Genomic DNA, 23,231 nt, shown 5'->3' with positions numbered 1-23,231 from the left:
GGGGGGTCTTTATACGCGTGTGTGTATGAAAGAGGGCCAGTGGTGATCTCTGTCACAGGCTGCACATGTCCGGACTCCCCCATTACTCTATGAAGAGACACGTGCACCACCAGGAGAGTGTCTACAGTGCTGCCTGTTCCCTCACACCCAGAACCCCATATCGCCTCTCCTACCCCTCAGTCAGAACAACAACTTTCATTTTTACCTGAATTTACCGCCAACGGAGCCTCCATCTTAGTAGCAGACCTCCCAACCGGAACCAGCCGGCTCTCTCCAGGGGCTGTCCTCGGAGATGCCTGATAAAATCTTCCGCGATAAATCGCAGCTAAAATAATACCAAACCAGATTCTTCCGCCTACTTCTGCTGCTAAAATGACGAGACCAACGAGTAAAGCAAACTATTTAACGCCGCTAGATATTTCTATAATCTGCTGCTGAGCTTCCAAGGTGACAGGACCTCCGCGGCTGTCCTCGCAAATGCCCGATAAGAACTCACATTTATCGCGCTATCCAAACGGTGTTTTTCCGTTAGTTTTAAATTCCATTGTCTGTTAGATTTTATATTCTTGTGAAACGATCTGTTCTTTTTTTACTTTTGAATAATTTTGTTTCTGAACCGTTGTGACAGTACCGCGAGTTTTGATGGGAAATGTAGTTCCGTCCGCGCTTGATGCCGTACAGGCCAGCAATCATCGGACTATCTTTCCCATCAACCACTGCAGGAAGACTCCTTTTTGCTTAACAGGGACTTAGTAATAACAATACTGTCATTTAAATAGACGTTTTCAGTGATTAGAGAGATATTTGCTCCTTTTAGAAAAGGGTTTGCTAAGAATGGTCAAAGTTAGTGGAATGCCCCGCGCAAAGCACGCCGGGATTGTAGTCCGAGCAGTGTTGTCAGGCGAAGAGTCACCAGGAGGCTGTACTACATTTCCCGTCATGCCCTGCCGGCCATGCTACGGCCTCGTTCTCCTTCCCTGACGTTTGGCGCCTGCGCACTGCACGCCCCCTCCCCTCAGCTGCCAGAACAGAGTATCTCACCCCCTCCTCCAATGTAAGATGGTGGTGGCCGTCTGGTGGTGAAGAATCTCCCCAGCACAAGAGCAGACGAGCCCCGCCTGGACCGCCAAGTGTCATAGCGCGCCCCAAGCCGGAGCTGACGGGAGTATTATCCGCCCCCCCAATACACAGTGCCAGAGAGGAGGAGGAGCCGCCGGTCCGCCCCCTGCCGCGCGCCATTACCAGCCCAACACTGGAGAGAGAGCGGCGCGAGGGTAAGAGGAGAGATAAGGGGGGCGGCTGTCATTCCGGGGGGGTCACGTGCGGCCTCCACTTTACAGACCCGGCCCGTACACAGCCTCCAGTCTTGCCACAGGAGGGCCTCACCCACTCCTAACACACATACTGCCATAGGGAGCCCTGCAGGCCTCACCCATCTCATATATGGCTCAAGGGCCTCTAACCCTCAGGTCTCCATTCAGGCCTTGCACTGACCTGAACAGACTCATCCAGAGCATGGGCAGCCTCTAATCTCCTTACAGGCCTCACCCTAATCATGGTCAGCCTCTATTCTCCCCACAGACCTCACCCTGATCATGGACAGCCTCTATTCTCCCCACAGACCTCACCCTGATCATGGACAGCCTCTATTCTCCCCGCAGACCTCACCCCGATCATGGACAGCCTCTATTCTCCCCACAGACCTCACCCTGATCACGGACAGCCTCTATTCTCCCCACAGACCTCACCCCGATCACGGACAGCCTCTATTCTCCCCACAGACCTCACCCCGATCACGGACAGCCTCTATTCTCCTCACAGACCTCACCCTGATCACGGACAGCCTCTATTCTCCCCACAGACCTCACCCTGATCACGGACAGCCTCTATTCTCCCCGCAGACCTCACCCTGATCACGGACAGACTCTATTCTCCCAGCAGACCTCACCCTGATCACGGACAGCCTCTATTCTCCTCACAGACCTCACCCTGATCACGGACAGCCTCTATTCTCCCCACAGACCTCACCCTGATCACGGAGAGTCTCTATTCTTCCCGCAGACCTCACCCTGATCACGGAGAGCCTCTATTCTTCCCGCAGACCTCACCCTGATCACGGAGAGCCTCTATTCTCCCCGCAGACCTCACCCTGATCACGGACAGCCTCTATTCTCCCCGCAGACCTCACCCTGATCACGGACAGCCTCTATTCTCCCCGCAGACCTCACCCTGATCACGGACAGCCTCTATTCTCCCCGCAGACCTCACCCTGATCATGGACAGCCTCTATTCTCCCCGCAGACCTCACCCTGATCACGGAGAGTCTCTATTCTTCCCGCAGACCTCACCCTGATCACGGAGAGCCTCTATTCTTCCCGCAGACCTCACCCTGATCACGGAGAGCCTCTATTCTCCCCGCAGACCTCACCCTGATCACGGAGAGCCTCTATTCTCCCCGCAGACCTCACCCTGATCACGGAGAGCCTCTATTCTCCCCGCAGACCTCACCCTGATCACGGACAGCCTCTATTCTCCCCGCAGACCTCACCCTGATCACGGACAGCCTCTATTCTCCCCGCAGACCTCACCCTGATCACGGACAGCCTCTATTCTCCCCGCAGACCTCACCCTGATCACGGACAGCCTCTATTCTCCCCGCAGACCTCACCCTGATCACGGACAGCCTCTATTCTCTCTGCAGACCTCACCCTGATCACGGACAGCCTCTATTCTCCCCGCAGACCTCACCCTGATCACGGACAGCCTCTATTCTCCCGGTAGACCTCACCCTGATCACGGACAGCCTCTATTCTCCCGGTAGACCTCACCCTGATTACGGATAGCCTCTATTCTCCCCACAGACCTCACCCTGATCATGGACAGCCTCTATTCTTCCCACATACCTCCCCCTGATCATGGACAGCCTCTATTCTCCCCACATACCTCACCCTGATCATGGACAGCCTCTATTCTTCCCACATACCTCCCCCTGATCATGGACAGCCTCCAGTCCTCCCTCTAGATCTCACTCCAATCACAGATGGCCTCCTGTCTCCCCACAGATCTCACCCTGATCATGAGCAGCCTCTAGTGTCCAAACCTTGGCCAGCCTCTAAGTTTACCCTGATCAATAGGAGAAAAAACAGTAAAATAACATTTGAGAAGTGCGGTAGCCATAAAAACCAACAGTCTGTATGCCGCTTGATTCTGATTGGTTGCTAAGAGTAATACTTGCCACTGAGTACTTTGTTCCTTTTTACAACATAAGCTCATCAGTAATATGAGGACCTGTCTAACCTTTTCCTTCCCGTCAGGCGGGCCCTTCATGTGTAAAGTTATTGGTAGATCTAAAAGATTTCATGCTCAGATTGTAACGTGTGGGGTGAGCTTTGGTCTCCTTACACTGCTACAGATATCACCCAGATCATGAGTAGACTTGGTTGAAGACAATAAAGTGTCAATTAAGTGCAGTATCCATAGCAACCAGTACTCTGCCTAATAATGGTCTGACGTGTTAAAGTGGAACTAAACCCATCTATGTAACTTTAAAAAAAAAAAACTTTACATTCCTGACAATCTAACTGTCACATTGGCCTGTGCTGTCACCCAAACTGTCAAATCAACAAATGTCTGGTGTCATAACTGATCACATGTGCAGCATCATGGCCATTGCAGATCAGAGGCCAAGATGGCAGCTTCCTTGGCTGATAAGGAGGGCTTAGTTCCACTTTAACTCTGTTTGCGATGAATTACTGTACTTTGCATGGAGTTCTTTGCTCAGACTTTATACCGATAATTAAATGCTTCCAGATCTGATCCTGCCTGCTCATACCCTCCAATCTACCCATTGGCATCATCCACCAATATCATACATTAAAGAGGAACTAAACCCTCCTATTTTTTTTAAGCCAAGAATGCTGCCATCTTGGCTTCTGTTTGATCTTCAACTATAATGATTCTGCTCAGTTCTGACACCAGACATTGATGGTTTGGTTGAGAGCACAGTTAGTTATATTCCTGCCACGTGCACGTAACTTTTTTTTTAACTGTTACATTGATGGGTTTAGTTTGGCTTTAAGCTTCTCAATGCTGCTATCAGGAAGGTATTAATCCTCCAGGTCTCCTCTTGCCCTTACAGTCTTGGGTCTCTTTGTTGGCCTCCCTTTATTGTGTGTACAGTGTTTAGGGCTTAGCCTTGCTCATTGCAGCTTCCAGGGCTGAGCCCTCTATCACAGCCAGCTTCCAGTTCACCCTTCATTAAGGCTTGATACCTCTGATCCTAAGGATTAGTGTGATCACATCAGTAGCCAGTTGCTTGAAGTGTATGTATGGTCAAAATGTAAAATCATATATTCATTTCCACATTAAAGCAGCAATAAAAACAAAAATGTATTCGATCGCAGTTCACCGATCATTAGATGTGGCGGTTGTATTTGTTTTTCCTTTTTATGCTTTTCCCCTCTGTTTTCACCTTGTGATCTGGCCGGTAATACACACTTTCTGTGTTGAGTGCCCCCCACTACTGTTGGAGCACGGGGGGCACCTTTTGGAGAGCAGCATTTTTAGTCCGGGGCGGAGGGGCAGTGTTGGATGCACCAGCAGATTAAGATACACTAACCAAACTCCAGCTCATACTTTATAAGCCGTTGTGGCAACAGTTTTTTTTTTCCTTTTTGGGATAAAGGTTTTGCATAAAAGCTGGCGGTTGTAATCACCTGTCAGTGTTAAAGATGTGGAATATAAAAAAAAAATCTATATTCCCCTGTGTGGCTGCAGCTGGCCCCCGTCGGCTCTAAGACCAAGAACTGAGTGATCACGGTATCGCTGTATTGTTGCTTCAGTTAAGACAGTGATCTGACTTCTGAGGCGACTTCCATTGAAATCAATGGGTACAAGTCGCCTACAAGTTGGATTGAAGTAGTACAGGAACCTTTTCTGAAGTCGGAGCGACTTCAGTAGTGTACATTAAGACGGCTCCATTCACTTCCATTGATTTTCTCAACCACACGACTTGGGGAGACTTGAAGTCGGATCCCAGGTCGCCCCTGTGTGAACTGGCTCTAACAGTCTTAACATTCGAAAACTTTTCCTTTAACTTCCTTGAACTCTGTGACATGTATTCACTATGCCCTGTGAGTATGCACTGCTGTGTGTCACACATTTCACCAAACCTGCCTTCTGTACTACAGAGGTGCTAAGAAACGTTTCAGGAGGTGGAGTCAGTACAGGAAGCACACCACATATGATATGCCTGCTTGCAGACAGCATTGTACCATGGGATATATAGTCCAGAGGAATGGAAATTAAACTTTGATGGACTTTAGACAATTCTGCACAGTTGTAAAAAACATGAAGAAGGGGGGCTAAGGAATCCCGATAATTTCTATCTTTAAAAACGTTAAGGGGAGCTGTGGCTGCTGACTTTTAATAAAGACACTTGCCCAGGGATCCGTCGCTGTTATCGCCTGGGTTAGTCCTTTACTGGTTTTCTGTTCGCTGCCATCTTGCTTGCGGGAAGCTGGTTCCCCATTGCTTTCTGAATGGACCTGAAGTCCCCTGGGACCTGTAACAAGTCCTAGTAGGTTGCGTGGGGGACTTCCATTGTGCTGGTCTAGGGGAGCCGAGCCGAAGTGGGAGTGGTTACCTGCCGGGAATAGATAAGTGGGAAAGGAGGGGAGGAAAAACGTTTTATTTTTTTTATTAGGTGAAGTTCTGCTGTAAGTTGGTCAATAAAGATTCACTCAAACCTCCAGACTTTCTACATTCTCCCTTTCATATCTCCCAAAATTCTCCTGACCTCATAGCACAGCTTACAGGAACTACAAATAGTCCTGTGCACTTCCCCTGGCTGTATGAATGAGAATGGAATCGGCTCCTGAGTTTGGGAGGAGATCCTTGTCCAAGGCTGTCCCAAAATGGCAAAGTGGGTTCTGTGGGATGACTTCCTCTCACTGCGAGGTCTGTGACACATGCTAACTGCTCTTATATTTACCATGGCTTGTGTGTGTATACGGGTTACAAGTGGCTGTCGCATTCTTTTCACATTCCCTATTGCAACATTGATACACGCCTGTACTTATCTTATCTTTACAGTTTGATGTAACTGAAAAATCTTGTCTTTTTTTAAATGACCCTAAGAAGTTTATTGCGTTTTGTATCTTGTCAACTTCAGATCTGTCTAATAGTTATCAGCTGTTCAGCTTTCCATACCTGATCTCCATGTGTTGATATTTCAGATTATGTATATAAAAGTTAGTGAATATACCGTACATCTTCTACTGTGGTGACATTTTTGTGTGTGTGTTTTGGCTTTTGATTGATGTCATTGTGAGGAAAGCATCTATATTTTGTTTGCTTTGCTCAGCTGAAACTGTCTGATATAGTAATTGACAGTTGGATGTATTGGGGCTCCAGCTTCAAGCATTGTTTTTCTTTGAGGCCTGGTTCACACTAGTGCGTTGCTTTTTTGAGCTGCGTTGTCGTTGCAAATTTCTCTAGAGGGTGTTCTGCAGATCAACTGCTGTTTAGCTGCAGATCAGGTGCGAATTTGGAGACCTGGGAGAAGTTCCAGGTGAGAGGAGAGTGGGGGAGAATTGTATTGAGCTGAATGAGAGAAATTCCTGCAGAGAACTGAACACATGTGCGAATTAGATGCGTACCCATAGAAGATAATGGGACTGAATTTGCACCTGAGCCGCACCGCAAGACATAAAAACCGCATGCGGTTTGGAGGCAATACGCAGTGCGGATGCATCGCACATATGTGAACCAGCCTCATTGAAAACAATGTATTTTGAAATGTCCTGCGAATTAGATGCGGTTTAAACCGCACTCAATTCGCATAGGTGTGAACCTGGCCTGAATGTTCATGGGTCTGCACGGGGATGCAGAATGTTGACGTTCTGTGTATTGTCTTAGGTCGTAGTCTGTTACCTAAAAATATCTATAGCCAAAACACCTTTTTTTTGGGATGTAGTGGAAATAGGTTGGAACACATGTCGTGTTTTACTGATATCTGAGACTTGATTAGAAAGATTTTTCACTTTTTTTTTTTTTTTTCTCCTGTCCTGGTGACACCTTTTTGGGTCCCTTTCACATGGGTGCCATCCATCTTGATCAGCAGGGGGTCTGTGAAAAGATCCAATGCTGGTGTAGAATAGATGTCACTTTTTTGTGACATCCATATACATTCAGTTTTCAGCTTTCCAGACCTATGTTTCATCTATGGCCAACTGGATGTAAACAGAATTCCGTTTTAGGTCAGACTACTTCAGACCTGCCATGTTTAGGTCACAGATCTTGTATTTTTACAGATCTGGATGATAGTCGTGTGTAAATGGATGTTTTACTCTGGTGGACTAACCTGAAGTTTCTGTCGGGTCAACCTAAAAACTGACAAGTGGACCTGTTAAAAGTTCATGTTTTTTCACCTTAATGCATTCTATGCATTAAGATGAAAAAACATCTGACAGTTACCTGAGCCCGTTCACCTGCTGCGCTCAACCTCCGATGTCCTCTTCTCCACTCAGTCTGGCCGTTGATTGGCTAGAGTCCATGGATTGATAGCAGCGCAGCCATTGGCTCGCGCTGCTGTCAATCACATCCAATGGTGGGGCAGGGCCAAGTGATACAGTGAGCGACTGTATCACTGGAGCGTGCCCGCGAGGACTAACTCCCATGGGAGAGAGCTGCCATGAAGGGGTTAGTTCTTGCGGGGAGGAGCTGAGACAGCCGCCGAGGGACCCCAGAAGACCTTCATGGCAGCTCTCTCCCATGGGGGGTTAGTCCTTGCGGGCACGCTCCCGTGATACAGCCGCTCACTGTATCACTTGGCCCTGCCCCACCATTGGATGTGATTAACAGCAGCGCGAGCCAATGGCTGCGCTGCTATCAATCCATCGACTCTAGCCAATCAACGGCCAGACTGAGTGGAGAAGAGGACGTCGGGGGCGAGCGCAGCAGGTGAACTGGCTCAGGTAAGAAGACCAGGTTTGGGGCCACTCTGTGCAAAACGAGCTGCACAGTGGAGATAAGTATGACATGTTTGTTATTTTAAAAAAATGATCCTTTACAACCCCTTTAAGACCACCCCTGTGAAAGGGACCTTGGTCAGCTGTTAGTTTTGCCATCGGTACAGTTTTAGAGTTCCTCTGTGTAAGTTCTTGTCCTTCACCAGTTATCTTTTAAAAAGGCCTGCGTTACAAGTATGGTGACAACCTATCAGTGCGTTCTACTAACGTGCTCTGGAATGGCTGCATGTTTGGATTTCTGGTGCACTCAATCACTGTGCTATGTACGCAATTGCTAAACTCTGAACTGTAGTTTTGCCATCATTGGTACAGAGCAGTCCTCTCAATGTACATGAAGCCTGCAGCTGTGGAAAACTGCACTGAGATTTTATGTGAACGATAAAACTAGTTGGGATCAGCATTGGTCATGTGCTAAGACGCTATATTCAGAAACTCAAATGGTTGGGTTCTGGCTTTTTTTGAATGCTTTAAATAAAAATGCACATTCCCTAGCTTTTCAGTGTCGCTTGGGTGTTTTTTTTACCCTGAATCTGATGAAGCTTTAGAACGCTGTCAGCGGCATTTAAAGGCATTTGCCTTTTGCCACCTTGGGAACAGTCTACATACCCTATAATGCAGTGGTCCCCAACCTTTTTGGCACCGGGGACCGGCTGCGTGGAAGAAAATTGTGCACAAAAAATGGGCAAGGGGATCTGTACTTTTCCCATTCTAGCAATGAGTTGCTATTGCTTGCCTTCCTCTTGGTCCCTTGCTGCCCCAATCTGTCACTAGATCTTATTAGATAAGCCTTATACTTCTGGTTTTGGAATGGCATATAATGCTCCCAGCTGCCTCTTGAAGCTCATTGCTTTATATCTCAGAGGCTAATTGCCAAGAGAAAACTTGCATAGCTCTTCCAGCACATTTGGATGTCGCCATCATGAGGAAGTTAAGTTTATATAACCTTTGGTCACTGCTCTGCAATTATACTGTTGCATTGCTTAGAAGACCTGGACTGTGGAAGTGATGTCCAGAAGAGGCAAAGACCTAATCACCAGTCCTGACTGTATTTCCCCTGCAGTTATTCTTTCCCCGCGATTGACTTTACTGTGCCTCTGTGGAGACAGCCATCATGGTAAGGGAGCATAGATTTGATTTTTATCTCGGAATTCTTCCTCTGATGACTGTTGATTTATTAGCTGGTGGGATAGTGATCAAGGAGCGGTAAGAGGCATAAATTCAAGAAGCAGCAGGGGAGGTGAAGAAGCACAAATCTATGGAATACACAAAGCAGAAGTAGGTGGATCTTTGTTCTGCATATCCTCAGGTACAGCTTGCTTTCCACCATGGGGAATGGTGAGCAGCACAGTAGTAACATCAGCAAATCTTATTTGATATCGGGTGACTAGCAGTCAGAGGCAGCAGAGCCTCATATGATCTTGCGCTGTAAATTCATCTATGAGGCTCAAGGCACAGGAAGTAAAGTAAAAAGTACATTTTACAGGGTACTAAGGCACTAGAAAGTAGTTCCAAAATCTTTTTTTTACCTTAATGGATTAAAGCTGAGTTCCACCCAAAAGTGAAACTTCTGCTTTAAACACTGGTTTTGAGTGGGACTTCCACTAACGGGCCGCCTAGGCAACTCATACTCTTCCCCCTAGGTGGCCCCTCCCTCTCAACAATGTTCTGGGACACATAACAGGTCCCAGAAGATTGCCTTCCACTAGGAGAGCCCAGCATGACTCGCGCATGCGCAGTGCGACCCTGGCCGTGAAGCTGCAAGCTGTCACGGCAGAGTGCCCACAGTTTCAATGGAGGAGAGGAGCGAGGCTCTGTGCGGCTGCATCGATGGACCGTGGAACAGGTAAGTGTCAACCACTTGCTGACCATCTGCCACAGTTTTACTGTGGCAGAGTAGCACTGCTGGGCGAAGCGACGTTGCCTTACCGGCACACCTCCGGAGCCGATGCGGGCGTGATGTCCGCCAGGCACCCACGATCACTCGTGACAGAGCAAGAGCCAGGATCTTGGTTCTCTTAGACCCCTTTCACACTGGGGCCGTTTGCAGGTGCTATTGCGCTAAAAATAGCGCCTGCAAACCGACCTAAAACAGCGGCTGCAGTGCGCTAGCAGGACCGCTCCAAAAGTCCTGCTAGCCACATCTTTGGAGCGGTGTGCTTACCGCTCCTTCCCATTGAAAGCCATGGGAAACCGCGGCTATATCGCCGGCAATGCGCCTCTGCAGAGGCGCATTGCCAGCGGTATTGACCCTTTTTCGTCCGCTAGCATGGGGTAAAACAGCACCGCTAGCAGTCGAATACCGCTGCAATTCCGATGGTAAAGCGCCGCTAAAAATAGAGGTGCTTTATCGTCACCGCACCTCCCGCCCCAGTGTGAAAGGGGCCTTAGGGGAGGGGAGACTGATCGTGTGTTCATACAATGTATGAACATCGATCTCGCTCTTCCCCCTGGTAAGTCCCATCCCTGTACAGTTAGAACACAGTAAAGGGGACACAGTTAACCCCTTGATCGCCCCTAGGGTTAACCCTTTCCCTGCCAGTGACATTTATACAGTAATCAGTGCACTTTTTTAGCAGGGATCGCTGTATAAATGTGTGGTCCCAAAAATGTGTCCCGATAAAAGTAATTTCCTGACTAGTAAAATAATTAAAGTAAATAATAAAAATGAGATAAAACTACCCATTTTGTAGATGCTTTAACTTTTGCGCAAACCAATCAATATACGCTTATTGCGATATTTTTTGTAAAAAAAATTTAAAGGGGAAAAAAAAAAAAACATACGTCTTTTACTTTTTGGTATAATAAATATCCCACTTTTTTTTTTTTTAAACTTGTTGCTCTTTTGTTTATAGAGCAAATAATAAAAACCTCAGAGGTGATCAAATACCTCCAAAATAAAGCTCTGTTTGTGTGTGGGGGGGGGGGGGAGGACACAAATTTTGTTCGGGTACAGCGTTGCACGACCGCGCAATTGTCAGTTAAATCGACAGTGCCAAATTGTAAAAAAGTGCTCTGTCAGGAAGGGTGTAGACTCTTTCGGGGCTGAACGATTAGAAGTCAGCAGCTAAACTTTTTATAGCTGCTGACTTTTAATAAATAAATAAACAAAAAGTCTGGAACTTACCAGTCTGAGATCCATCACTGTGCCAGACTGCAGTCTCCTCTTCACTCTTTTCCTCTTCCACAGAGACTTGGGCAGCTCAATCAAAATGTTGGGGGGGGGGGCAGAGCCACGCCACACCACTCCCAGCTTACCTCATAAGTGCACACATACATGTGCCTCTATAGCAAGCAAATTACTATGGGGGTCAAACAAAGTAGAGGAAGAGTCTAAAGCGTCTGTGAGGTACCCAAGAAGAGGCTTGGTGCTGCTCTTTGCAAAACCATGGCATAGCCATAGAGAAAGTACCGGTAAGTATAATTAATTTTTTTAATGGGGAGGGGGGGGGATACTAGGCTTTAAAATCGGTAGCTTTCTGCCCCCCACATCCTAAATGCTTAGCAGAGTACCCTCTCGATCCCGCGCTGTGCTCATCTGCAGCTTTTCTCCTTTCTTCCTGCTTTCACAGTACCTTCTTCTGTGAGCGGGGGCCATTGCCCCGACTGCTGTTAGTCAAATCCTGTAAGCAGGGGGTGGAGCCAAGCTGCGATGTGTGTCTATGGACATACATTGGAGGGATACATTTTATAGGAAAGTTTGTCATAATGTGCTAGCATGCGGCACATACCAGCACCTTACGGCCCCCTGCAGGTTAGGGTCACTTTTTTTTTACGCAAACTTTACTACTGCTTTAAAAAGCAGGGCCACAAACCCTCTTGGTCAAAGATATACCAAGAACATTTGGGCTGAACAGAGAGACATCATTTTAGCTTAGGCCAGGATTGTGGAAGCAACTTCAGAAATGTAAAACAGCTAGAAGGTTAGGGATTAAAAACATGTAATGTTATCTCCTGAAGTGGGATGTACCCACCCTTTCATGGTTTGGAATGGCGTCTATCCTAAAGATGACGGTTTTGCCCCGTCTGCTATACAAGATGCAGACTGTCCCGATTCGCCTACAGGAAAATGTGTAGATCCTTCCTGTGGGGGGCAAAGTCAGCCCGTATGGGCTGGGCGAAATTGGTACTGCCTAAAGGAAAAGGTGGAATAGGGCTCCCAGACAGCGGTATTATTGGGCAGTTCATATGTCGAGAGTGGTAGACTGGAATGTGCATACCTGTTGTAAAAGCTGGGTGAGCCTTGAGAGTCTGATTGTGGGAACTGAACTTGGCTTGCTACCCTGAGTTTCTAAGCAGAATGTGCCGCCTAACCTACATGGTCATCCAATGGCGGGGGCGACCCTCCAGGCTTTTGATGGGGCTTGTAAAGCCCATGCTCTGTCAGGCATTGACTGCCCGATTACACCCCATCAGAAATAATACGGATTTCTCCCCAGGCTTATCGAAGTCTTTCCTTTTAGCGGAAAGGCCACACACATATGCAGGCAAAAATATAATGAGTTAAAGCGGAGTTCCACCCAAAAGTGGAACTTCCGCTCATCTGATTCCCTGACTTGTCTTTGACTGGTATCCTTTCCCACTTCTTGGAGTCTGGACCGTGGCCTTTGACGTCACCGCCAGGGCTCCCTCCTCCTCCCCTGGCCGCTGGGCTAGTAGGAGAGAGGAGCGGGCCTTGCGCATGCGCAGTAGGGTTCCCAGCGTGAAGCCGAAAAGCTACACTGCCGGGTTCCTTACCCACAATGCCGGCGGCAGCACCCGACAGCAGATGGAAACGGCTGCAGGTGCCCACATCGCTGGACTCCAGGATAGGTAAGTGTCTCATTATTAAAAGCCAGCTGCTGCAGTATGTGTAGCTGCTGGCTTTAAGTTTTTAAAAAAATTTGGGGGTGGAACATCACTTTAAGTTCCACTTTATGGAATTGAGAAGCCAGTCTGTCAAGTCAAGATTTTTACCTTAGGAGACCACTTCATTGACAACAACTATCAGGCACCAGCTGTAATCATCGTTATGAGTAAGCTTGATCGACTCGAGTGAAACGCGTTGACATATTTGCTCCCTGTGCACTGTCTGGCTGGATTCCAATATTTTTTTTTTTTAAAGAACTTGACTATGTCTGTGGTGTGCCACCATTTCCTGTATTCCTATATTGTATCCGGTGGCGAGCCAAGGAGAGCACCCACAGCTGTTATTGCAGTGTGTTACTTGTGATTAGACTTCCAGTAACACACCTCCTGTATTGGTGAGACACAACTCTGGAGGAATGAGAACAGGAGACCCAGTGGCATTGTCAGTTGGGGGAGAAGGTAGTGTGAAATGTATTTGCAGATTTAGATACACTAACAAATTAAAGCCAAACTGTAACTTACACATTAAAAGTAGTTACAGCAAACTGATGTATGTTGGGTTTTTTTTTGGTAAAGGTTTTGCGTGGATTTTAAGAAAGCTAATGCTTTTAACTCCCTCCGTCAGCGTTGGGCTTCGTGTACACTGGCCTACTTTGCCGCGGAAGACGCTGCAAAATCACACCACGGATTTGTGTTCCTATCCTGAACGCGATTCTTTCATTTTCAGGAGAGGCAGGTGGAATCTCGCCTAAATACGGCAGCTCCTAAACTCTGCTGAAAGCCTATGTGTACATTTACACACTGTACATAGGCTTTTATGGAGATGAGTTTGAGGTTTGGCAAAAAAAAACGCAAAATCACCTAAACTCCTGTCATTGTAGGCTAGTGTACATGAAACATAAAGTGATTTGTCTCATCCGTGCAAACTGATAGATTCTGCTGGACCGATCGGTGTTTCCATGTAGGGACACATCATCGGTCTCCTCTCCTTGACAGGACTTGGATCTGTGTGTTTACACACACAGATCAACGGTCCTGCTCAGTTACTGGGCAATCGCGGGTGCCTGGCGGACATCGCCGCCGCCAGGCACGTACATCGGTTTCCCAGTGACGTGGCGGGTGCGCTCCCCCTAGTGGCTCGGGAAGGCGCAACTTCATATGACGTCCGCCCAGAACGAGAGATTGGCGGGCGGTAGACAAGCAGTTGACATGGTTTCCTATGGATGTAGTTCACATCTGTGCATTTTATGGAGAGGGCCAGGGATTGTTTCTGGTTTTTGATTTCATAGACTTCAATGGAACAAAAATGTGTATTGAAAAATGCAACAGCAATATGCAACCTCCATAGGTGTGAACCCGGCCTCAATGTGACCTATAAACTGTACAACTCAATTGAAAAATAAACGAAAATAATGTGGTTGCATAAGTGTGCACACCTTCTTATGGAGGGTGTGGCGATGTAGCTGTGTTCAGAATTAAGCAATCGCATTCAAACTCGTGTTAAAGCGGGGGTTCACCCTTAGAGGGCACTTTTTCCCCTTAGATTCCTGCTCGTTTTCTCTAGGGGAATCGGCTATTTGTTTTAAAATATGTGCAGTACTTACCCGTTTACGAGATGCATCCTCTCCGTCGCTTCCGGGTATGGGCTGCGGGAATGGGCGTTCCTTCTTGATTGACAGTCTTCCGAGAGGCTTCCGACGGTCGCATTCATCGCGTCACGATTTTCCGAAAGAAGCCGAACGTCGGTGCGCAGGCGCAGTATAGAGCCGCACCGACGTTCGGCTTCTTTCGGCTACGAGTGACGCGATGGATGCGACCGTCGGAAGCCTCTCGGAAGACTGTCAATCAAGAAGGAACGCCCGCTCCCGAAGACCCATACCCGGAAGCGACGGAAGAAGATGCATCTCGAAAACGGGTAAGTACTGCTCATATTTTAATACAAATAGCCGATTCCCCTAGACAAAACGAGCAGGAATCTAAGGGGAGAATTTTTTTTTTTTAATAAATGGGTGAACTCCCGCTTTAAGTAGGTGTCTGTACAGAACTGACATTATTTTAAAGTGCCTCTGATTAACCCCAAATAAAGTTCAGCTGTTCTAGTAGGTCTTTCTTGATGCATTCTGGGCTTAAAAAAACATCTGTTCTCTTTGGAGTAAAAAACTTCCATATAGAGCATTATTGTACAAAGTTTAGACAACTTTAGGAGAGTTTTACATTTTTTCTGGCAGTGAGCTCCAATCAGAAACGTGAATGAGTTTTTTTTCTTCCTGCCTCTAAACGATGTTATCAAAATATGCCTCTTAACGTCCTAATGTACATGGACACATAGGATAAGATTGAGTTGCTTCTACAGGCAGAACACAAAACTCCTGTAGAAGCAATGTTTTTTACGCCAGTGTGCATGAAGCCTTAAAGGGGTGTTCCAGTCATTTTTTATGTTTATTAAAAGTCAGCAGCTACAAAAGTGTAGCTGCTGGCTTTTAATAAACATACACTCACCTGCTCCACGTTCCAGCGACGCGCCGGCCGGGGCTCCGCTCCTCTCCCCCCCTCTCCGGCCGGCGTCTTCATTCTAAGTGTGGGCACCTGGCCGTGACGGGCAGGCACCCACTGCGCGAGCGGCGCTGCGCCATCCCATTGGACAGGCGATTGCCTGGGACCTGTCACGTGTCCCAAGCGATCGCCTACAGGGAGGGGCTGCCAAAAGGCGATTAGGCTTTTCGCCTTCGCAGTCCCTCGGCGGAAGGAGGAAGTGGGATCGAAAGTCCCACTCCTCCTGAAGCCGCCCCCCCCCCCAAAAAAAATCTGTAAGGTGGCGAGGAGTGGATTAAGCGGAAGTTCCACTTTTGGGTGGAACTCCGCTTTAAGGTTAAACCACTTCTCCAGTCTCATTGTGTGGCCTTGTGTCCTACACTGGGATCACCAATGAGGTATTTGTATATGGCAGGGTTCGACAAACCCCAGGCACCTAGTCATATTTATGACTAGAATTGGCAACCTGGCGCCTGGGGGGGCACAGCTGGGGTATCCTGTGTCTGCAGCAGCGCTTTGTCAGCAGTATAGCTGCGCGTAAAGCTTTGGTCGTTAAAAAAAAAAAAAAAAAAAACCTGGCTCCTAACTTTTAGCTGGTTCCTAGATTCCAAGCAAATTTGTCAAGCCCTGGTATATGGTATTGTATAACATTGTCACCTGGTTTTGCTAAAAGTGTATATAGATTTTACCAGCTGGTTCCTTATTCCTTCCCTTGTGAAACTCTCAGTACCTTATTATATTGTGAATGTGCCTGCTGGTAAGATGCAGTCAGGTGGTACTTTGTGATTCTTGCAGTGTGGATATGAAAATGAAAGGAAAAGTTTCCTTGCTGTGGACACACCATGACACTTCATTTCAGTCTTCTCTATGATTTAGCTTGTCATAGGTTTATTACTCCTAGTTGTACCCTAATGGTAAACACTGCCTTCTCCACATGCCTCTCCTGATTCTTCCTCTGTACATATTCTATTTTTGGGATTGCAGACGTGCTGCTTTCCAATCATAGCCCTGCGCCACCTCCTTATTTTAATTTCTGTGCTGTACTAGTCCCTGAGCTAGGACAGATCACCCACGTATGCCCCTGAACTGGGAATTGTGTGATATGGAACTTCCCATATGGCCACTGTTCCAGTCACTTATAAAGAGCTGTTTGCTTACAGATTTACCTTCCTAGTGCTTCCTGATTGCACAGTGATGTAGTGTATGTATGTGTGATGATGTGTACACTCTGACTTGGACTGACCTTTGTATATCTTGCTGTGTGTGTTGCAGGAAGCAGCTTGTCATGTAAACCTAATTCCAGCCCATTTCTGCTGGATTTCTTAACTTTTGTATAAACGATATGATCACTTTGTTTTGAAGTTTTTCTAGTTGTTTTACATCTGATTATTTTTAGGTTGTCTTTACTTTCTGGAGCTGACAGTCTTTGCAAACTTCGATTGCTAGCTGTTGCTACTTCATATACTACTTGTCACGTACCTTACTGTGGCGCCCGAGATGAAGGTGGCCTCTTGCACAATTCCTGTCCAAGCACCCCTGGTAGTGGAGACAGCGACTGCTAGGGCAGTGAAAGGGTGCAGGTGCCTGGCAGCTGTGGCAGTGAGCTGTGACTTAAAGACACGGGAGTCCTTCCAGTGGTGGCATGGAGTCTGGTCACAAGCCTTGTTCAGCAGGAGGTAGGCAGGCAGGTGCTGAATCGGGATCAGTTGCAAGGTCGGAAACAGGCAGAAGTTGGTAACGTGCTGGCGGTGGGGTACCAAATCAAGAGGCAAAGCCGTAGTCATAAATCCAAGCCGGTAGGGCCGAAACAACTAATCGATTAATCGTCAACTAATCGATTATGAAATTAATCGATTAATTGGGCAGTAACATAATGGGGTTAAAACAAAAATTAGCCCTTTATAGTACAAAAAAGCAAATCGCTACTGTAAATATTACTTTCACTGTCCCACAGTAAAAAAAATTAACCCCTTACAGTAGCGATTATTTGCTCTTTTTGTACTTTATTTTTGTTTTTTAACCCCATTATGTTACTAAACATCTCAGGCCGGGTCACACCTCAGTTTTTTGGTGCTTTTTGCAGAAACAAACTACAGTTCATTTACATGTTTTCCTATGGGACACGTTCACACCCATGATTTTTTTCAGCTGCTGCGTATTTGGAAAGGGCAAGGACTTTTTAATGCAAAACGGTGCTATTTAGTTTTTTTTGGTTCAATATACTTCAATGGAGAAGCTGCAGAAAAGCATGTAATGTGTTTTTGTGGCAATTTGTGTTTTGTAACCTGCCCAACAACAAATTGGCCCAAAAAAAAATAAAACATTTACATTTTTTTTTCTAAGGCTATTATCCGATTAATCGGCCAACTAATCGATTATGAAAATAATTGTTAGTTGCAGCCCTACAAGCCGGGGTCGGTAACATAAGAAGCAGATATAGCAGGCAGGGGTGATCCATGAGAGTTGTCAGACGTAGCCCAGTCAGGAACAAGGTCAGCAGACATGGATAAGAGTCAGAAGTACAGGAACTAAAGCTGAAGACAATCCAGCACTGAAGCCAGGTAGACTCAGTTTAAATAGGCTGCTGGGGGCCAGAATCTATAGATGTGTGCATGCACGTATGCGCCAATGTGCTTGTTTTTGCTTGTCTTGGTCTGAAACTCTGTACATGCGCATTAGCTAAACGGGAATGAGCCCTTATGACACGTACACACGATCGGAAATTCGGACAACAAAACCGTGGATTTTTTCCCGGCTGAATTTTGGCTCAAACTTGTCTTGCATACACACAGTCACACAAATATTGTCGGAAATTCCGAACGTCAAGAATTGTGTAACCCCACATCCCTAACAAGTTTGGAGAAGCAGAGAAAAGGGATCAGAATCAGTGTACTTCTGGACCTTTTTATAAAGTATTCAGATAATGTCAACCTGTCCATTTTTTTTTTTCATGTACATCGGTATGTTTCTTAAAACCATAATTTTTTTTTTTTTTTTTTTTATATATACTTTTTGGTGTTTTTTTTCTTCAAAGCGGGGTTCACCCGAAAAAATGTTTTTGACATTAGATTGAGGCTAATTGTGGGAAGCACAATCGGGTGTTTTTTTTAATCAATGCAGTACATACCGTTTTAGAGATAGATGTTCTCCGCGGCTTCCGGGTATGGTCTTCGGGACTGGGCATTCCTATTTGATTGACAGCCTTCCGACCGCCGCATACAGCGCGTCACGAGTTGCCGAAAGAAGCCGAACGTCGGTGTGGCTCTATACGGCGCCTGCGCACCGATGTTCGGCTACTTTCGGCAACTTGTGACGCGCTGTATGCGACGGTCGGAAGGCTGTCAATCAAATAGGAACGCCCAGTCCCGAAGACCATACCCAGAAGCGGCGGAGAACATCCATCTCTAAAACGGTAAGTACGGCATTGATTTAAAAAAAAAAAACACCCGATTGTGCTTCCCGTAATTAGCCTCAATCTAATGTTAAAAATGTGTTTTTCGGGTGAACCCCCCGCTTTAATTATGAAGTAGTAAAATATGTACTCGACCTGTAGGACCAAATAAGTTTATAAAAAATAAATAAAAGGGCAGACTCTGTGGATCCGTTGTTCTTTCTACTGTCATTGTTTTTTTGTTTATTTATTTAGAATTTTTCTTTTGTTCTTTTCACATGCTTGTCTTGGTTTTATTACCCACTGGTTGTTCAATGTTCTCAATGATCCCGCTGGTTGGTGATCTCCCACCTCCAGATCTAATGTCTTCTAAGATCTTCAAATAACAATTCAGCTTGGAACTGCAATGGATTTTTATGATATAGTAATAAATACCCAGAGATCTGATTTAGTGAATAATCGCATGCGTGAATTTTGGAGTCTTTCACATAGTTCCTATATGCTGACCTATAGTAATAGTGACATGTTTCAGGCCATAAATTCCACAAATGACCTACACCATTTCTTGACCAGGCGATATAGGTATGTTTGGTCTATAATTAAATGCTTGTTTAAACAAAACAATGCTATCAGCAACAAGGCCCAGCGGTCAGGTAGACTAGCATTTATTTTGTAAACCGATGACATCGGACTTGTTGCAAGAGTGTCATTCATTGTGGTTTATGTTTAAAAAGAATATGGATGAGTGTTAAATTGGAAGCGGCAGATTAGGACAGCAGAGGGAGGTTTGCTGGCTGGTTCTGTCCACTGAATGTAAGGGAAATGATAGACTGTTTCTACGCCATAAGGCTCCATGCACAAGGAGACCTAGGTGAAGAGCTTTTTAACCTTGGTGCATTATATGCATTAAGGCGGGGTCAGCAACTTTTTTCCACTTCAGGACCGGATTCAATGTATGTAAATGCCCGGAGGGCCGCATTCACCTGCTAATAAATTAACATCATCATAATCCTAACATAGTAATTAGGGCCGAAACAATGAATCGATTAATCAACAACTAATCGATTATGAACGATTACAATTTTCATAATCGATTAATCGGCCAGTAACATAATGGGGTTAATAAAACTAAAATTAGCCCTTTATAGTACAAAAAAGCAAATCGCTCCTGTAAATATTACTTTCACTGTCCTACAGTAAAAAAAATGAACCCCTTACAGTAGCAATTATTTGCTCTTTTTGTACTTCTTTTTGTTTTTTTAACCCCATTATGTTACTAAACATCTCAGGCCTGGGTTCACACTAGGGATGTCCCGATACCGATACTAGTATTGGTACCGATACCAAGCATTTCCCAGAGTACTTGTACTCAGGGTAAATGCTCCGATGCCTCACCCGATACCTGGTCTCCGTGTGCTGCCTTCTCCTTCTCCCCCCCCCCCCCCCCCCGCCGTGCTCCATGTGCTGCCTTCTCCTCCCCCCCCCCCCCGCCGTGCTCCGTGTGCTGCCTTCTCCCCCCCCCCCGCCGTGCTCCGTGTGCTGCCTTCTCCCCCCCCCCCCGCCGTGCTCCGTGTGCTGCCTTCTCCTTCTAACCCCCCCCCCCCCCCCCCCGCCGTGCTCCGTGTGCTGCCTTCTCCTTCCCCGTGCTCCGTGTGCTGCCTTCTCCTTCTCCTCCCCCGTGCTCCGTGTGCTGCCTTCTCCTTCTCCTCCCCCGTGCTCCGTGTGCTGCCTTCTCCTTCTCCTCCCCTGTGCTCCGTGTGCTGCCTTCTCCTCCCCCGTGCTCCGTGTGCTGCCTTCTCCTTCTCCTCCCCCGTGCTCCGTGTGCTGCCTTCTCCTTCTCCCCCCCCCCCCCCCCCGTGATCCGTGTGCTGCCTTCTCCTCCTCCACACCCCCCCCGCCGTGTTCCGTGTGCTGCCTTCTCCTTCTTCCCCCCCCCCCCCCCCCGTGATCCGTGTGCTGCCTTCTCCTCCTCCACACCCCCCCCGCTGTGCTCCGTGTGCTGCCTTCTCCCCCCCCCCCCGCCGTGCTCCGTGTGCTGCCTTCTCCTTCTAACCAGACCCCCCCCCCCCGCCGTGCTCCGTGTGCTGCCTTCTCCTTCCCCGTGCTCCGTGTGCTGCCTTCTCCTTCTCCTTCCCCGTGCTCCGTGTGCTGCCTTCTCCTTCTCCTCCCCCGTGCTCCGTGTGCTGCCTTCTCCTTCTCCTCCCCCGTGCTCCGTGTGCTGCCTTCTCCTTCTCCTCCCCTGTGCTCCGTGTGCTGCCTTCTCCTCCCCCGTGCTCCGTGTGCTGCCTTCTCCTTCTCCTCCCCCGTGCTCCGTGTGCTGCCTTCTCCTTCTCTCCCCCCCCCCCCCCCGCCGTGCTCCGTGTGCTGCCTTCTCCTTCTCTCCCCCCCCCCCCCCCCTGCCGTGCTCCGTGTGCTGCCTTCTCCTTCTCCCCCCCACGCTCCGTGTGCTGCCTTCTGCCCCGCGCTCCGTGTGCTGCCCCCTCCGTGCCGTCTTCTCCACCCTCCGGCTCCTACCTTTTCCGAATGGACAGAGTCAGTGAGCTTCTCCATTCATTTTAACTGAGGCTGCAGAGAAAGGGACTGGGAAATCTGTGTCCTTAGCCCCTTTCTCTGTCTCAAAGAGGAGAGACCCCTGACATCTCACCAAAGACCCCCCAACAGGGCTGATAAAAAAAAAAAAAAAAAAAATGTAAATAATAATAATAAAAAAACACACACACTGATAATCTCCATCCCCACCCCAAAAGTAAAATAAAATTGTAAAAAAAATTACTGCCAATGTCACATGACATTAAAAAAAAGTATCGGTATTCGGTATCGGCGAGTACTTGAAAAAAAGTATCGGTACTTGTACTCGGTCTCAAAAAAGTGGTATCGGGACAACCCTAGTTCACACCTCTGTTTTTTGGTGCTTTTTGCAGAAACACACTACAGTTCAGTTACATGTTTTCCTATGGGACACGTTCATATCCATGATTTTTTTTCAGCTGCTGCGTATTTGGAAAGGGCAAGGACTTTTTAACACAAAACTGTTTTTTTTTTTTTTTTTGGTGCAATATACTTCAATGGAGAAGCTGCAGAAAAGCATGTAATGTGTTTTTGTGGCAATTTGTGTTTCGTAAACTGCCCAACAACAAATTGGCCCAATTTTTTGAAAAAAATGCAAATTTTTCTTTTTTTTAAGGCTATTATCTGATTAATTGAAACAATCGGCCAACTAATCGATTATGAATATAATCGTTAGTTGCAGCCCTAATAGTAATAACAGTACAGGTGTACTTCACTTTAAGGTGCTTCACTAATACAAAGCCAGTGATCTGGTAAATCACAGATTTATCGGCTGCTTCCTCCGCGCTCCACCCTGACAGATCTGGGACAGGAGGACGCAGGGAGTGGAGAAGGACATGACGGGGGACCTTGGGAGCACAGAGGAGGACACAGAACACTGGGGGTGATCAGTGTGGCGGTAGAGTTGCAAGCACCAATCTCCTTGTGTAGATTTCAATAAAGCACTAAAAGCTGGGGGAGGAGGAGAAGTCTGTCAGCTGCTTTGACATCTATACAGGGAGATCAGAGCTTGTAACAGCCCTCACCGATCACCCCCCTGACTGCCCATGTATCGGATCAGGCACCGTGCAAATGCTGGGTATCAGTGCAACCCTACTTCCTGCTCTGAAGTCCTTCACAGTGGTTGTGCTTTGCAGGTTTTTTTTTCTCTCGATGTTTGTCTTTCAATGTGCATTCAATAACTTGTCTTTTCTGTTAAAGGGGTTGTAAAGGTTTGTCTTTTTTATTTTCTAAATTGGTTCCTTTAAGCTAGTGCATTGTTGGTTCACTTACCTTTTTCCTTTGGTTTCCCTTCTAAATGTTTTGTTCCTTTGTTTGAATTTCTCACTTCCTGTTTCTCCTCGGTAAGCTTTGCCCCCATCATCCGAGCGGTGGAAAGTACTTGAGAACAGCTTACTGAACACCTTACTGAGGAGGAACAGGAAGTGAGAAATTCAGACAAAGAAAAAAAAAACATTTAGAAGGGAAATTGAAGGAAAAGGTAAGTGAACCAACAATGCACTAGCTTAAAGGAACCTTTTTAGAAAATAAAAAACAAACCTTTACAACCCCTTTTAGAAAGAGACTGTAACTGTGCACAGCTGCCCCTAGTGGCTGACCTATAAATATTCAATAGAAAAAGGGTGACGTCTGTGAAAGCCATGTCAAAAACTGGAATATCAATGGTAACTTAAATTTGTGAATGACCCTGTTAACCGACTCGGGAGGGAAGATGCTGCAAAAATTAAGCAAGTGGCAAATTTATTCCAGTGCGGTTCAGTGTGTTGCTTTGACTGACCAATGTAAAGCAAAGGATTCGGACAATTTCATTAATTATAGTTGTACAGGAAATTGAAGGGGAAAAGTACAAAAAGTGTTTTTGGTGT

The 23,231-nt window shown here is 46.8% G+C and overlaps 2 protein-coding genes across 8 annotated transcripts in view; one reads left to right on the top strand and one right to left on the bottom strand.

Annotated features, from left to right (window-relative positions):
- Nucleotides 1-472, bottom strand: part of NUP205 (nucleoporin 205) — a 117,781-nt gene extending 117,309 nt beyond the window's left edge. Inside the window, 1 exon segment of the mRNA XM_040345676.1 lies at nt 206-472. Coding sequence (XP_040201610.1) covers nt 206-233 — 28 coding nt within the window. The 5' untranslated portion in view covers nt 234-472.
- Nucleotides 473-995: 523 nt separating this feature from the next.
- The window catches only part of CNOT4 (CCR4-NOT transcription complex subunit 4), a 161,949-nt gene continuing 139,713 nt past the window's right edge, over nt 996-23,231 (top strand). For 2 of the 7 annotated variants that reach the window (XM_040345671.1, XM_040345670.1), the window contains exon 1: nt 998-1,274. The gene's annotated coding sequence lies outside the window, so the exon portion shown is untranslated. Of the gene's footprint in view, nt 1,275-23,231 lie in introns of all 7 variants that reach the window. The other 5 variants (XM_040345668.1, XM_040345669.1, XM_040345672.1 and 2 more) reach the window with 5 other exon arrangements.

Source organism: Rana temporaria, chromosome 3, assembly GCF_905171775.1.
Source record: "Rana temporaria chromosome 3, aRanTem1.1, whole genome shotgun sequence".
NCBI classification, from domain to species: Eukaryota; Metazoa; Chordata; class Amphibia; order Anura; family Ranidae; genus Rana; species Rana temporaria.
This window is presented reverse-complemented; position numbering and strand designations above follow the sequence as displayed.